Here is a 16,925-nt window from a genome sequence, read left to right as displayed (position 1 = left end):
TTATATTTTTGAAAATGGGTAAGTATTGGCAAGACCTGTTCTTGCAGCCCACTGTTAGCGAGAACCCATGTGGACTGCAGCATTATGTTCGCGCCTAGACAAAAAAATAAACAAGTAATTAATAAATAATAATAATAAGTTGACCCCTGGTAATGCTTTATATTTTATATATTAGAAATATCATTCGATAATTTAGTTTATTTTCATAAGTGAACCGCTATTTTTAATAGGAGATTATAACACAAAACCACTTCATAAACTAAGGATATTTCGAAATATGGAAAAGTTTAATTAAGAAAAGGATGTGAAGTTATAGGCAAAACATGAACGAGTGATAGATTTACAGAGCGAAATCGAAGAACAATTTAAAACGAAGTTAATATTGATAATATACAGGAAGTTATTTTGAGCTCACTAACCCCCAGCACACAATGTCAGAGGAAATATGCAAGGGCTTACTTGGGAAAAGAGAGGGATCCCTTCTAACAAACTGTTTTTCTGCTGCGAGATCGCAATTCAAAAGTACCAACAGCTTGCCAGGCGGAAACACGGAATTCATCTAAGTAGGGAAAGTTGTCTTTGAAAACTGAGTTACAAAAGTAGACGGTGAAGGATCAGATAGCCCTGTTTACACTACTAAAACACAAGCTCACCTAATTTTATTAGGCCTCTTTTCTCTAGTTTCTTACTCCTAACTTCGAACAGCACTTTCAACCACAGCCAGCCATTTCTCCACATTTTAACTTTCACGTGAATCAATAGCAATAATGTTAATATGGCGCGTATGACACGCGACAGCATTATGCAAAGCAATTACATTAGGTCTATGGTGGAACTACGTGCTAATTACAGAAATATTAAAATCAGCCTTCCTTAAATTATAATTTTCAGTTTCCCATTAAATATTGCCCGAATATCCGAATATTTACTCCATATTTTATGCAGATATCAGGAAGATTTGTGGTCACTATTTTATTTAGCATATTTTGTATATGCAATTCATATCTACATATGAATAATTTTTATTGATTGCTAAGATTAATCCTCAACTGGTAGCATGGGGTCAAATGACCCGCACTAATTTTCAAATAAATATAACAAAATAGTTACTACTCGCCTTTCCCGGGCACTATGTACTCCATCATCATTCCTGAAACTTGGACAAAGTGGATGTGCAGTTCTTGTTCTGTGTCTGTAGAAATAAATTTTTGTTTTGTGTGTGTCACATTTACCTCAGCCTAGTTTACTAGGCTGAGGTAAAAAAAATAACTATTTTCTTACACATGATTACCTTTTCATCCTGAACGTGTATGTCTAACTGTCATTCTTTTTACATTGCGTATAGATAATCGATCCCCCATCCCAAAGACTAGGGAAGGAGGTTGAGAATGAAGAAATTATAAAAAATTTGGAGGACTTGAATACTGATGATTTCCAGATCGAAAGTGAACATCTGATGACCAGCACATCACGTAAACAGTTTATTGACCCGTCAGATGAAGACAATATCAGTAACACTGTACATGAGGTATAGAATTCAAGCCGCATGTTTGGAAAAGACAGATTCAAGTGAATTACCCAACCTATTATTCGAAATCGTACCTCAAAACACAATAACATAAACATAATAAAGCATCTTCTTGGACAGTATAGCTTTGAAAAGTGTTTTTGAAAGGTGTGCAAAACGAGTCTGCTAAGACTGTTTTGAATAAACTTATTTTTTCCATTTCGTAACAGCAGTCTGATAAAGACACGGTAGTCTTATGCAATATATTTAATTATTACATATTATTCGAATAATATATGGACTTTGTTATACTTAAAGTCACTTTAATAAGACAGCGGGCAAAAAATTAGCCATCTGCGTAATTTTTAAATTTATAATCCCTCCTTTGGCTTGAATCACTTCATGAATTCTCGCTGGTGGTGATTCAAGTAAATTCCTTAAATATTATACATCAATATTAGGCTATTCTGAAAACAATTCAGCTGATAATTTATTCAGGTGTCGTGGAAGTTGTTGTTTTCACATTCCGTTCAACATGTTCCTGCCATACATTCTCTATAGGCTTTATACCTGGTGACTTGGCCAGCCAATTTAAATTGGCTGGCCAAGTCACTAGGTATAAAGTAACCTTGGCCAACCTGGAATTTAGCAGTACCGAAATCATGCGCGTCACTCAAATGTCCAGCAAAAGACAACCTGATCATCCAGAATATTTGTATAGCCATATATAGCCAGATTCCATTTAAGCCTATTTTTAGCAACAAGTCACTACACTCACTGGATAAAAAATTAGAAACCTTCATTCAATAACTAGTAGAGCCACCTCTTGCCATGTTATAACTCTTACAGGTTGAGGAAATTCTACTAGGTGACTGAGGGAGTCTAGTCCCAGATTTGACCATTCTTCAGTCAAGACATTTTTTCAACCGCTTGTACTGCGGTCGGTAGAGAACTGCGAGGCCGATCTTCTTTCCAACATATCCTAGACATTCTCAATTGGATTAAGATCATTTATAACAACAATCAAGCCACTTAATTCTCCAATTAAGCGTGGCCATAATACTCGAAAAAACGTCATAATCTAAACAGTTTAATAAAATGTAAATGAAATAATTAACCCACACAGTTTTCGTACGCAGGTTGTTTAATGAATGAGAGAAATATCACTGCATGATGAAGCTACCAACACATAATTATGCAACATAACCAGCCAAGTGAAAAAGCAAAAGTGTTATGTGGTTTAGTACAGTTTGATCATAATTAACATTATATTACACCTTTATTTCGTATTAACCCTGTAAAATTATATGTATATAAGAAGGATCTCTTCTTATATACATATAAAGATCTCTTCCATTCTTTATTGTTTATATAGTAGTATAAATAATACCAAATGTTGTTTTAAAAGTTATTCTGATTCCACAATCTATTATGCATTATGAATACCGTTCTTGAACATACGTTTGTTTAGGATATTTGCCTCGAGTTTATTATTATAGAAAATGATAGAAAGTATTTAAATTATATAATATTTTTACAATGGTAATACTGGTCACTCAAACCTGTTTAATGCATTCAGCTACTAGAGTTATGGCGAAACCCACAGGCTGGAGAACGAAGAGTAAGAGCTACTTTGAAACCTCTCAAAAAATCAAGGAGAGAATCCGACGAAGAAACTTCAAACAGTAGAGTAAAATTACTTCAGGATGAAAATCATCGATACAAGCAGAAACTGGAAGAAGTAAGTTTAGCATTCAGCCACGCTGAAGTTAGCATTATATTCAAATTTAATTATTCTAAAAATTTTATAACGTTTTAATTATATACAGTATATACATATTATGCCTTGTGCATTTAGTCTTCAAATAACGTTTTAATAAATTAGTATATTTGAATGAATTCTGAAAATGATGGCCACCAGAGCGCGTTTCCTTTTACTTAATTTAACACATAATATTAGAATTCATAAGGTATTAAGTAATTTATGCTTATAAAACTAATTTCACATCATTTGCAGCACAACATTGAGTTACAAGCTCTGTATTCGAGACTGAGAGAAATGGATGAACCAGTGATAGTAGTCAGCCACGGACATGGTATAACATCTCCAATACCGGAGCACCCATCCTTAGAAGGTAAGAGAACAGAAAACTTGGTATCAGTAATAATTTATTATAGTTAAGACTATTGGGAACTTAAACACACCAGGGATGAATATAATTATTGACCTATTTTAAACCACTGAGTCTTTTGATGCAAGCTGTTGATACAACTGAGAAATAGACACGAGCCGACTTTTTCAATCAATGGCGAATCCAGGGAGGGAGATAATTTCGGTAACTTCATCCATTAAGATCATTTCAAAAGTATCTTATTGCATGTTATGCTTCTGCAATATCTATAAATAGAAAAAATAATTTCATACTGGCTTCTCCAAAACGTGAGAACTGAATCCACTCTTGGACAATAGGCTAATCTTGGATTTTGCCAAACCAGTGGAGGAGCATAATTATAATCCCCCTTTTATTTCTCAATATGGTCTCGGGTGACACTTCTGCATGTTTATTATTATTTTTTTTTATCTCTGACGGATGCTTTGATTTTTCATCCACTCTCTGCACAAGCTTTTTTAAAACTGTCATTCAGTCAAATACTATATTTTATTCATTTTTTTGTTCTTCAGGTAGCGACAGTGACGAAGAAGAGTCCAGTCTCATTGTTAAACCAAGTCCACAAAACAAGAAATCGTATCTTGCGTTTCAAAGGAGGTAAGCATAAATAGAATGATTTGGTTCACTCTGAACCAAAACGTTTACTATTAATAAAAAAACAAACATTGAAGACGGATCATCATATAACTGGATGAGTTTTGTTTGTTTGTTTATATATATATATATATATATAGATCTCATATTAGATTTATAACTACAGACAGACACCACAAAATTTCTACAGTAAAAATCATGTGCTCTTTGTACTTAAAGACATTAAGTCCGATACTAAAGCATCTGTATTTCATTTTGATTTTCGCAGACCATCTGAGATATCCATGAGGATTTCAACCGTATCGGAGAAAGAGAGCAGCGTTGTTAAAACGGACGAATCATCTATCCAGCTCAGTCCACCGGCATCTTCAGAAGACAAACCAACAGTGAGAGAAGAATGTATACCCTCTTTTAAACAGCTCCGCCCTCTTTCACTTTTAGATGCTGCCAGTCAAGTAGTGAAGTATGTGGACTCAGAAAGTAGTGAAGAATCACAATTATCACCTCCAAGGGAACGTTGTTATCCAGGGGAGTCAGATGACACATCGTACGCCCGCGCTATTAAAAATTCTCATCGTAGAACGTTAGTAAATGGACTTTCATCATCATGTGAAGATGACACAGACCGATATGAAATGGGCACATACTCCGAAGGTAAGTAGAGTATGATAGTAGCAATAAAAAGAGAATGGTTCATGAACATTCACGTCCATGAACCATTCTCCAATACCACTGACGGTATGGCATGGTTTGTTGAAACAAACACGAAGTTGAAAATCTTTCACACGTTGTTGAAAATCTTGTGGACACAAACACGAGCCCCTACCACAGAATTATCAAGTCGTGCGGAGTATATAATTGTCCAAAATGTAAGACAGACATTGGCATTCATGATTCCCCCACACAACCACCAAGATCCTTGACCGTACCATGAGAAACAGTTTTTATAATAACCCCTACCTCTGAATTTTATTGTTAGCACAATGCACTTCGGTAACAGACAGACTCCAAGCAGCTTCCGTATACACACACACAACAGCCCATCTGATTGGAATAGGTGTAATGAGATTCGTCACTCACTCCACAGAACAGATTTTCATTTCTCTGTGGACCAATTACAGTGTTTGTTGCTGTCTGCAAGGCGAGACTGCTGACTGCGTTTGATAGGTGTTGTTGGGTTTTAGGCACATCAACAACTTAGACCATATTGGGTCTTATATATCATGTATGTAAATTGCGTGCGTTCTGTGGTCGATTTGTTTTTGCTGGACGAAAGACCCGAGTCACCTGAAGATAAAACCATGCAAGCGAGAGATCGACTGACTCAGCCACGTTGTGAAAAAGTCCAAAAAAATTCCCCGCGTCATCGACGAGATTCAAACTCAGGTCTTTTCTACGCGGCGTAGGGAGAACGCCAATTCTACTGCAATCCACGATGGTTTCATAGGTGGTGTTTAGCTTATGCAAAGCTGCTCTCCCACGAAAACTGAGTCTGCAGAGCTCTATAAGTAGTGTCTTCGTACAGACCTAAACCTTTGTTGACGCTTTAAAATTTCCGGTTGATATTTTGCAGAAATCTGGCGAGATTATTGGAGTTCTTCTGAGTTGCTGAACGGTAGTTCCACCATCAAGCTTCATTTCATGATAACATCTGCTGTTGATATATGGCGTAAGGAGCGCAATATTTTCCAAAGTTTACTCTTCCTTTGGCAATTTAGCATGTCTAAGCGTTCTTCCTTTTCTTTGTGGTGTTAGCTTCAAACAAGAAAGGGCCTTCGAGCCGGAAGATCCTGAAACATTAATTACAACGTGGTGGACTTAGTGAACGTTGTTGCATATGTGATGCAACTTGTTAATTACCCTGTTGGTAATTACAATTTTCCTGCAGGAATCCATCGTACCACTGAGTTAAAAAGATGCAGACATTTCAAAATCATTCCTTAAAAAAAGGTATACGTAACAAAAATACGATGTCATCACTATAGTAGAAACAGCAAGTTTTCTGGGAATTCTTACAATACGAACTGAGAAGTAGAGGTTAAATCAGTATCGTGTACATTAAACAGAACTAATTAAATTGAGAAAGCAGGGGTCAAGATTGTAGCAAAGAATAAACACTTTCAGACATTTCAGAGTGATATTTAATATCCTGTCTTCAGGGCAAAGAGATAGAAGACAAAAAAAAAAAAAAAAAAAACCACTGAAATATAACTTAAAATCTTTAAAACGACATTTAAGAATTAGTGCAAACTGGCCTAGAATATGTCCAATTTACAGACATATTTTAATCCCTTGTGGCTGTAACTGCTTCAGTCCTTATGTTAAATAACCAAATTTCTAACACTTCTTCCTCCCTTTCCAATTCCTATTTTAAAACTCCGAAAGTCAAAAGTACCATCACTGCCATCTTGACCACCTCAGACTATAACATCGGTATCTCCTCGCAAACCGCTAAACCTCTACCTGCCCCTTCCATTAAAGACCCGTTCTGTCTCTCGAAAAGACAATACTCAAATTGCATCTCATAGAATAAGATTACAACTGAAGCGCCAAACCTCAACAATCCAGAATCTTCTCTCATCTTCCAGAGCATTACAGTTGATAAAGAGTTCTTTGACTTGTCCCACAATCAAAATGAAAACAGTCAAAGAACATCATTCATGAAACTAGCTTTCATGATTGGTTGAGTTATACATTTCTAAAAGTACTGCTAGTGTTTAAAACATGTACGATGTTTGACTAATATTTATTACCAATACCATTATTATTGACTTTGTTTATATATTTTCATATTACTGCTATTTTCAAACTACTTTTGCGTTACTACTTAATCCATTTTCATTTTTTTTTTTTAGAAAGTGACTCAGCACAACTAAGGATAGACATGAGACGAAGAGCAAAGAGTCTTGGGACACTGAAAGACAATTCTGTGACTTCCCAACTCAGAAGTGGTATACACCATCTGCAGCAGCAGCAGCAGCCAGGCGTGTCTGTGATCCATAACAGAAGGACGGACCCTGGCATACTGCCTATATTTCCTTATATCAGTCAGATTATGAATGATAGAAAGCCATCTCAGAGGACTGATGAGGAAGGCGTTCCTCTCTATTCATCCTTTCCTTCTGTAAAGTGTGATATCGTTGAATATTTATGAGGTTGGCTTTAATGCTGTGGTTTAGAAACAAAAGGTTGTACAGAACACTCAACTAAATCTACCGTGTTGTATATACTGATGCTCAATCACCCAGAACTTTACTGTTAGTGAGCCCTGCAAGGACAGCCAAATCGAGAAAGTCAAGAGTGTAAACTACTTCGCTTACAAATCAGATAAGTCACGCGAGCAACTCACCTTTCTATAGACCCATAAAAGAAAATTTAAAATTATATCATTAAAAAAAACACCTGAAAACCTAAGGGAAAATATACATCATCTGGATTTCTCTGCCAACTGCACAAGTGAACTTTTTTTTGTGAAACCATCATGTTCTGTTAGTCATAGAGTGTGGTAGCGCCTTTCTAGGGTACATGAAAATCTGATTCGGCGAACTTTGTCAAGAAAGGAATTTTTTTTCAATTTATGCCAAGTTAATATCTTTATATATTATGCTACCCAATTAAATAATTATCTAATCGAAAATGAATATAAAAAAAGAAAAATCAGGTTTAAAATACGTAATTTGTACGTCACAAAATGATTTTTTACAAAACATTGAGTAGCTCTGATGAAGTATGATTTAAAACAGTACCGAAACGTAATCTGCTCTACATACCTGCAAGTGTACTGTTTGATGAAACAAAAAATAAGCGATTGTGTACGCTCTCTAAAAGAAATAATTGTACAGAATAAATAAATATTATAAACTTGTTAAACCTCAAATTGCTACGCGACTGTTCTGAAAGTAATATTAGTTAATATTATTAATATTAATATTATTAATAATATTAATTCAATAATCCCCTTAGTGAATCAGTCCCTTTACTTTATCTTCGTTACTGATAATTATCTCTATCTGTCACGAAAGGAATTTATTTAAAATTGTTGCAGCGATAAGCAAAGATCAAAATATTGAGATCAAAGTCTAATTCTTTCTGGGATGTGGAGTTTGAAAATTCCCCTAAGTGTATTTTCACAATTGGCTTCAATGGCACAGTTCCGTCTTTGTATAGCATGCGAATCTTTTACGATAAATTTAAACTGAAAATGATAAATTGATAGTTATGAATGTTATTTAAATGTAAGCCGAAATGTGTAAAAATATGTCCAGATACTCTTAATAGCTCAAAGTAATTTATTCTCTTTTTTTTTCGCTATAGAATTACATCAATTTTAAATAAATATATATAAAAGAAAATATGCGAAATGTGTTGTATAACCGGTGCTAATGGAAGCCTTGTCTTCACATTACAGTTTTAATCCCGAAGATAGTAATAATATTATAATTTTGTTGCTTCACGTGACTAATCGGTTTGCGTAGTTGTGATAATGGAGAACTTGAAAAGGCAGTTTTGTTATTATTAACGTACATTTGAGTCATATAAATATTTTAAAATAATATACTGCATTATATACATTACTCGCATATAAAATAATTCAGAAGAAACCTCTTAATGTACAGTATTCTTATCTGATATTTTAATTGTTTTATTTAGATTTTTAAGGAGTGAATAAGGCATAACCGTCCTTTTAATAATGATAATCAAATGAAGCCAGTTCACTCTGAACTGAAATAAAACATTAATAGTTAAATCACTACAATACTATATAATTCATCGCAAGTATCATTAATCAATTAAATATACTAAATAAATATTATTAAATATATTTAATAACTACATATGCAATGTTAAGCTTCGTCTTTTTGCACTGACGTTTCGAGAGCATTTACAAGCCGTTTTCATCAGAGCAAATAGTCACCCGGAGAGTAAATCGCGAAATTTTTAGTGAATTTATAATCAAATATTAAATTAATTAATTTATTTATTTAATTAATAATTCAATGTTAAAATGTAAGTAAAAGGGAAATAACTCAACTGTCTTTTCATAATGAGAAAATGTACCTCTCCAGTCATCTTACATATAGCATTGAATAGATAATCCCAGATTATAGTTAATTATTCTTTTACTTTCAGAACATTTTTCGTGTACTGGCAATACCTGATTTCTCTTGACATAGATGTAGTTTTAAAGATGTATTTTTATAACTGACACTAACGATATATATGGAATTATGTTAGCTCACGGTTATTTTTTCGTGAGTTCACTTTTCACAAATGTTAGTGTTTTATTTCCAATGGCAGCTCTTTAACCTTCATTGTCTAAAGAAAGAAAGAAGAAAAAAAAAAAAAAAACAATCATCTAGCGTGAAATTATTTCTCCATCGGGAGAAATGTTGGTGTGTAGACCACCACAGTTTTGTATTTTCGATAGTTCACTATTCCAAGCAACAAGACTGCGAAAGATTAACCGTTGCTTGCACTTCGTTACCACGAGGATGATTTGTAAATAAAACACTTCAAAAATGGTTGTATGATTTATTGAGTTACTATGCAAAACATGCAGTTCACACGTATACAAATATACCGTATTTTTGGACTATAAGATGCAATTTTTATATTGAGAACGACATAATATTTCTGTCTTACATATCCTCTCAATACCGTAAGTACAAGAATCCTAAAAGAAACAGATTCGTTCAGAATTTCTTTTGGATGGACAATCAATGAATCTTAAAGCGTAACCTTTGACCTGAACTGGATAGTCATTGAAAAAGTATGTTGGTTTTTTTCCAAACAGGCTACTAAAAACGGCCACTACATTTAAAAAAAAAGATTCTTCAGAAGCAGTTTCCATAAACTTAAACTCGTAAAAACAAGCAAAATACTGTACTTTTAAAAAAGAGCAGTAGGTCAGTTTTACAGCAGGTGCTGTTATCGCTACGTCCTTCTTTTCTACTTTTGTTCTACAAATAGAATAAGACAGAAATTAAGACTTAAAGGGGCTTTCCATAAAGTTTCCTTTGAAATTCGTAATACGTCTTAAAGTCTAAAAAATACGGTACAGAAAATGTTATGGATAAAGTCGAATTTAACATCATCAGAATACAAGCAACTTCTCTAGTGTGGTCATTCTAAGAACAGAGACAGTTCATATATTAATGAAACAGCTATGTCTCACAAAAGCTGATCATGAGTCTGCTGGTCTTGATTAGAGGATTTCCTCGTGAGAAAGACATCCTCTAATCAAGATCAGCAGACTCATGTGCCACATGGGAAACAATAATCAGAGTATTATTGAAGTAAACTTCAAGATACAGATAAGTTATTTGTGGGCTGTAAAATGGCAACTGAAGTATAACCCTGGAAAGTGTCATGGGTCAGTAATCCTAGACCTAAGTGTCACTTGGGCAGCACCGAAGTCAATACAGTTGATAATGAATTATCAATATGATTATCACCTTGTATAAAGCAATGATCAGGCAGTCTCTGAATATCGCATACAGGCTTGGCGACCCCATTTTAGAAACGATGTGGACCTGCTTAGAAAGGGGAAAAGAAGGGTAACAAAATTCGTTAATGGCACAAAGAGACATCAGTAAATATTTTAACTCTGAAAAAATAAAAAAAAAAACTGTCATATTACAGCTACTCAAGGACGAACATATGCCTATGTGTATATTATGTCCAAAAATTGAGTGTTCTCTCTGGTCGATTTTCCTGCTTTGCTGGAGGAAAAACCCGAATTTCTGAGAGAGTAACCCTGCTAACCATGCCTGAGACTAACTAACTCAGCCACGGAGTGAAAAAAGTTCCTCGCGTCATTGACGTGATTCGAACCTGGGTCACCACACTGGGTGGAAAAACCCAGTGTAGAGAGGACAGTGATTACTACCACTTTGCCACACGCGTGGATGTGATGCAATGGAAAGTAATCATATGGGGTGACCTAATCGGGGTTTACTGGTGAGGCTTTAAAAGGGTCTACTAAACTAAACGCTAAGGGCATCTTTACACTTAGCCGTGTGCCATACAAGGAGGATATGAATTTAAACTGACAGGGATAACTGTATGACAGATTCCTTTCCTCCCTTTTTCCTTTAGTCAAAGAATGTCTAATGGAATAAACTTCGACTCTTGTCAATGGCAATGGCTAAACAATCTTTCTAGAATAAACTGTCCTTGATTACACAGAAGATGTCACAAGAAATCAGGAAGAAGACAATAAAGGCATATCTGGTGGCACTATATGCAGCCGAGACATGGACTCTAACAAAGAGAGACAAAAAGACTTGAGGCCTTCGAGATGTGGCACTGACGCAGGATGGAAAAAATTAAATGGACTGAAAAATTGTCAAATGTGGAAGTATTAAGACCTGTTCAAAAGAAAGGAAAATTTTAGGTAGAATAAGATCAACTAGACTAAAATGGGTGGGCCACGTGATTCGGCATGGTGGATTGCTTCTGAATGCAATGGAGGGGACTGTGGAGGGAAAACGCCTTAAGGGTAGACCAAAAAAGGCCCTTCATAGGGAGCTTGCTTGATGAAGCAGGACTTCAAAACTTTGAGGAACTAAAACAAACTGCTCAAGATGGCGACACTCATCAGATAAAGTGGCCAGTCACAAGACTGAATTACTGATGATGATGACTCTTGTCAAAGGTGGTCTATTTAAATTGAAAGATGGATTGGAGAGATGCTTGAGAGAACAGTGAAGAAGCAAGATTGACGCTATCCCCCATCTTTTTCTAAGTCATGGCGTCAAACAGCCTTTTTAGTCAGTATTAGATAGCTGTAGCCAACAGCCATCTAATACATCACCACATCAAAGCTCCAAAAATTTTTGCTACTGGAAATGTTGCTATGTTGGTCAACTGGCCCAAAAAAAGAAAGAAAAAAGATTCATTGGTAGAACAAAGGAAGTACGACACATGGTCAGGTAGACAAAAGTTTTGCACAGAGGTCGAACCACCCAGAGATTATGAGTCTCGTACTCTACCGAATGAACTAGATACAAGAGAAGTAAAATAAACTATTTTATGAGCTCATTTTTACAAAGGGAAATCTGCAACGAATGCAATCACCGATTTGGTGGCGACTATAGATTTATGAACTAATTGCATTGTTTAACAATTCTGTCTCTAAAATCTGCAATGAACAATAAAAAAAAATTACAAAATCCAGTGACTATTTCGAAGATTCATTGAGCCACTTGATCCAAGCTAACTCGCAGTTAAGTTGGATTATTTAGAATAACCGCGTAGGCAATAGAGCATCTGTATAACATGCTTCTAAATCACGTTTTGTAGTATACTTGCTTGGTCGCTGGATGAAAAACCGTTTTTTTAAGTAAAAAAATATGGAACTCTACCCAAGACCATCAGAAGTTTATAAAGTAACCGAAATTTCCACATCAGAATCCGACCTAATCATTTTGAAAGGTGGAAATTTTGCCCTGCTTCACGTGAAAAAAAAAAACATTTCAGGTCACTGCTTCAAGATAATTCCAATTATCGTAAAAGTTTTGTTATCCAGCTCTCAGATAACCAGACTTCTCGTAACTGGCATATTTATATTCTAAACAGGGTCACCAATTATAATAATTTTCTTCGCGGTCCATTTTATAAAAATGTAACTCATCCGAAATCCCTTTTTTATTAACATTATTAAAACATCACGTAAATATCATGATAATATATTTTTTTCTTTTTATGAATATTTTATTACAGGACACTTATTATGGAATGAGAAGAAAAGTGCATTTATTGCACCTTATAATCGACTTTTAAACGCCACTCTTCAAATTAAGGGAACTTACGCAAAAATTGAAAACTAAAATAATTACTTACCGCTTGGTGGCGCCTGCGAAATAATAAGTTCGCATTTGTGATTTTGATATTCTAATTAGCTTGTAAAAACTGAACACTGTAATTATTTTATTTTTATTTGTTTATCAGTTCGAGGTAATATTTTGACGTTTAACTCACCAGGAAAAATGGCACGAAAAAAACATCGATATCGATTAAGAGAACGGGTAAATGTTTAGTTTAAATTCGTATTAAAATATGTACAATAATTACAGTTTCTTTAAATGAAATATGATTAAATTTTTCTAGAAATGTCATTGCCGATCTTGACTGGTGAATATAAACAATGCCTCCTTGGAATGAAAGAAATAAAATATAAATAATTTAATAAATTTATAAAATATTTAAATCCGGCCACATTAATTCCATATTAAAAGCAGTTATAATTTTAAAAAAATGAACAAAATGAACATTAAACGTAATAGAAATTCAGTTATACGAATACCAGTTATCCTAAATTTCGATTATTGAAAAAAAAATTAAGATTTACTCGCTGTTATTTTTGCCCTAATTTCGTTCAAATTACTGACGCGTTTAACTGTAAGAAATAAATTATTCCTTGAATATAATAAAATCGCGATTACGCTTATACAAAGCGTTATTAATGATGCTCTCCTTTTGAAGTAAGAAATATATTCTTCACATGCAGTTTATTACAAGCATATTTTGGAAGTGAAAAGCAAAATGTTTCACATAGTCGCTTCGCCGAAGTCTAAATCTTGAGTGTCCTGAAAATACGATATTTTCCACAATAGAAAAGGACCTTTGCATTACTTCTGCAAAGCCACAATCCTCTGAACTACATAATTTCCTTTTAGGTTCTATATGACAATTGCAACTGGATGAAAGTCGCTTTGTTGATTTTTGAAAAAGACAATCTAAAAGTTACAAAAATCATTCACCAAACAGTAAACATATTTACTGGATCATTGCTCCCATTTACTGGATATAAACATATTTACTGGATCATTACTCCCATTTTACGTTCATGTGCGAATAGTGTGGCTATAAAGCATCCGTTTATAATATCTGTAAATTGTGTATTCTACGGTCGCTTTTCTTATTCGCTGGATGAAAAACCCAGGTTTCCTGTAGATAAAACTATGCAACCATTGAACACAAAAAGTGCAATCGTCTTTGCTACTGCCAGTTGTAGGGAAGGGGATGATAGGGAAATTTCTTGCGAGACTCACACTAATGATAACACCAAAAGTTTCACTTTCACCGTCTCGAAAGGATTTTGGACTATATACATGGAAAGACCCAGTGAATTAGACAACAGTTATCAGCAGTTACATGCCACAAAAAACGAATTGCGTAAATAACTATGATAGATGGTTTGGAGTGGTAAAACAAATACAAAACTTAAATAGCCTGTATGGTAATGATAGCGGTGTTGTAAAATAAAATAAGTGGAATTAGGCTTTAGAACAACTAATACTGATGCTGTAGGAATAAACGAAACATCTCGATGAAGAATTTCATTATGGCGAGAAAATATTTATAAGAGATATGAAGTAGGGAAGGGACGGAGGAAGGAGGGTCACGTTGTTTATCGAAAGTTTTTGAAAGCAAAAAGATGATTCCCAGAACCTGATGAAGTCCAAGACGATGAGATCATGTAGTGCGAAATGACTGAATAAATGAAAAGTGATAGTGGATGTGTTGCAGACAAACGATTCCGAGGAGTACAGTAGAAATTACTTTAGGCAACATGAGTGGACAAGTAAGAGCGAGTGCATCATTCTTTAATTAAAGGGAGAGGAGACTAGGATGGACTCAGATATTTCTTCAGCTCATACTATTCGATATTAATGCATTACGGGATTCGTTCCAATTGAAAAGTAACAAAGAAGAAAGATGACAAAATGGAGATAACAGGAAGAGCTGAAAGACACAATCAAGCAAAAGGAAAAAGCATGGTATATCACGTGACACTGCTTCATACTATAATTATAAGTAATGAAATATATAATAAAACATTGATTAGGTGAGACTTGTAAAAACTGAGTTTATAAAATCGGTGGGGAAGGATCTAAGAACGAGGAAAAAAGAGCTCTACTATTCTATGAATAAAAAACCAAGAAGAAAAATTTGTCTAATCCTGTTGATAACGTAAGGAATTTTTATGGGTCTTTTTCACAATTTGGCTGAGTTAGTCGGTCTCAGGCGAGGGTTTCGTGGTTTTTAATTTCGTAATGCGGATTTCCTCCTGAAAATAGGCAAATCGATCTCACTATGCGCGTAATTTATAGACAGAGTATGCGAACGCTTCCGTAGCCTAAAGTTTCTTTGGCTCTTAATACACAGTCACCGCTCCGGCACGATCAAAGTAGGTGCACTCGACAATCTAGCCGAATTGATAGATAGTATATTAGTACATGTATTAGCATCCTTTCACTATACGGCTCCCGACAAAGGAAGACCTCTGCTTCATTGGTCGAAAAAAAATAATAATAAATAAATAAAATGAAGTAAATAACATTAAAATGTATAAAAACAATAAAAATCAATATAATTATCCAAAAAAACGTTCGGTCTGTGTGTTTCAAGTTGGACATTAAATGGGTGTTGGCTGGTGACGACACGTGTTCGGACTGTTTTGAAAGAGAGAGAGAGCGAGAATTATAGAAGCTAATTCAGAAGAACAGTGCCCGTGGCAGTATCTCTAGAAGAGGCATGCAGCAGAAACAAGACGTCTATGAGACAGAGTGGAGAGACTCTGTTAGAGAGGAGTCATTAATTAACCTAACTGCCCTCTCCTGAGAAAGGTTTTGGGGCATCGCCCCAGATGTGGGAACAATATTCCATGGTAGGGCAGATTTGCGATTTGTACAGAGAGAACAGCTGTTTGGAAGAAAAGTAACGCAAAGAGCGAAAGAGAAAACCAACTTTTTTAGATGCAGAGGAAGCAATATTTGTAATGTGCTTGTGCTAAGAGAGAGAGAGATTAGAAGTCAGAGTAATCCCCCAAAAGAGATGTAATTTTGCTTAGAAATCGGAGTGTCACCAAAGATAAGCACAGGAGCAAAAGAATCCTTTTTGCGAGATATAAGACAAGACTGAGTTTTAGAAGGATTGAAATCAACTAAGTTGTCTTTGCTCCAATGGAGAATTACCTGGAGATTGGCATTTAAGGAATTGGTAGTAGATATTCCAGAAGTCAAAGCTGTTTGAGCAGGGGCAAGGCTTCTCAAACTGAAAGGCAGAATTCAATGTGCTATCATGAACAAAACTATGGATAGGATTCCAGGTCAATGGAAGCTCATTAATATACAAGAGGAAAAGGGCGGAAGAAAGAACTCAACTTTGGGGAACACTCTCATTAGTGGAGAAGTTAGAAGACACAGAGCCATCTACCATCACCCGAAGTGAGCAGTCAAAGAGAAAACTGGATAGCCAATTACAAAAAAAGCAGTTGGTAATCAATAAGATGAAAGCTTATTTAGACGACCATTATGCCAAACACTATCAAATGCCTTTGAAATGCCAAGAGCAACTGCTTGAGTTTCAAACTTTCCCACTGAATTTATCCATGAATGGGTGGAACTGACTGAATTCATACTGGCGATCGTTGATCAGATAGAAGGTTTCTAGATAGTTTAAGAGTTGACGGTTAACGGATTTTCTCCATTAGTTTGGAAAGAACAGAAATGAGTGCAATGGGACGATAGATAAAGGAGGAGATTTTAAGGTGGAGTGTGGAATAAAGAATTTCATCCCTACAAGAATAATTTCATTGATACGATCTTAGCAAACGCTGACATCAGATGATTTGAAACGGTAGTGCA

The 16,925-nt window shown here is 35.1% G+C and overlaps 1 protein-coding gene across 3 annotated transcripts in view; it reads left to right on the top strand.

Moving 5' to 3' along the window:
- The window catches only part of GABA-B-R2 (gamma-aminobutyric acid type B receptor subunit 2), a 312,110-nt gene extending 304,439 nt beyond the window's left edge, over positions 1 to 7,671 (top strand). For all 3 annotated transcript variants that reach the window (XM_090388971.1, XM_090388970.1, XM_090388969.1), the window contains 5 exons: positions 3,087 to 3,248; positions 3,525 to 3,642; positions 4,191 to 4,275; positions 4,541 to 4,926; positions 7,128 to 7,671. In XM_090388971.1, coding sequence (XP_090245097.1) covers positions 3,087 to 3,248; positions 3,525 to 3,642; positions 4,191 to 4,275; positions 4,541 to 4,926; positions 7,128 to 7,426 — 1,050 coding nt within the window. In that variant the 3' untranslated portion in view covers positions 7,427 to 7,671. The remainder of the gene's footprint in view (positions 1 to 3,086; positions 3,249 to 3,524; positions 3,643 to 4,190; positions 4,276 to 4,540; positions 4,927 to 7,127) is intronic.
- Positions 7,672 to 16,925: the final 9,254 nt, after the last annotated feature.

This window comes from Mastigoproctus giganteus, chromosome 14, assembly GCF_048544385.1.
Source record: "Mastigoproctus giganteus isolate SK-2022 chromosome 14, ASM4854438v1, whole genome shotgun sequence".
Classification (NCBI taxonomy): Eukaryota; Metazoa; Arthropoda; class Arachnida; order Uropygi; family Thelyphonidae; genus Mastigoproctus; species Mastigoproctus giganteus.
The sequence above is the reverse complement of the archived record's forward strand: the minus strand, read 5'-3'. Positions and strand labels throughout refer to the sequence as shown.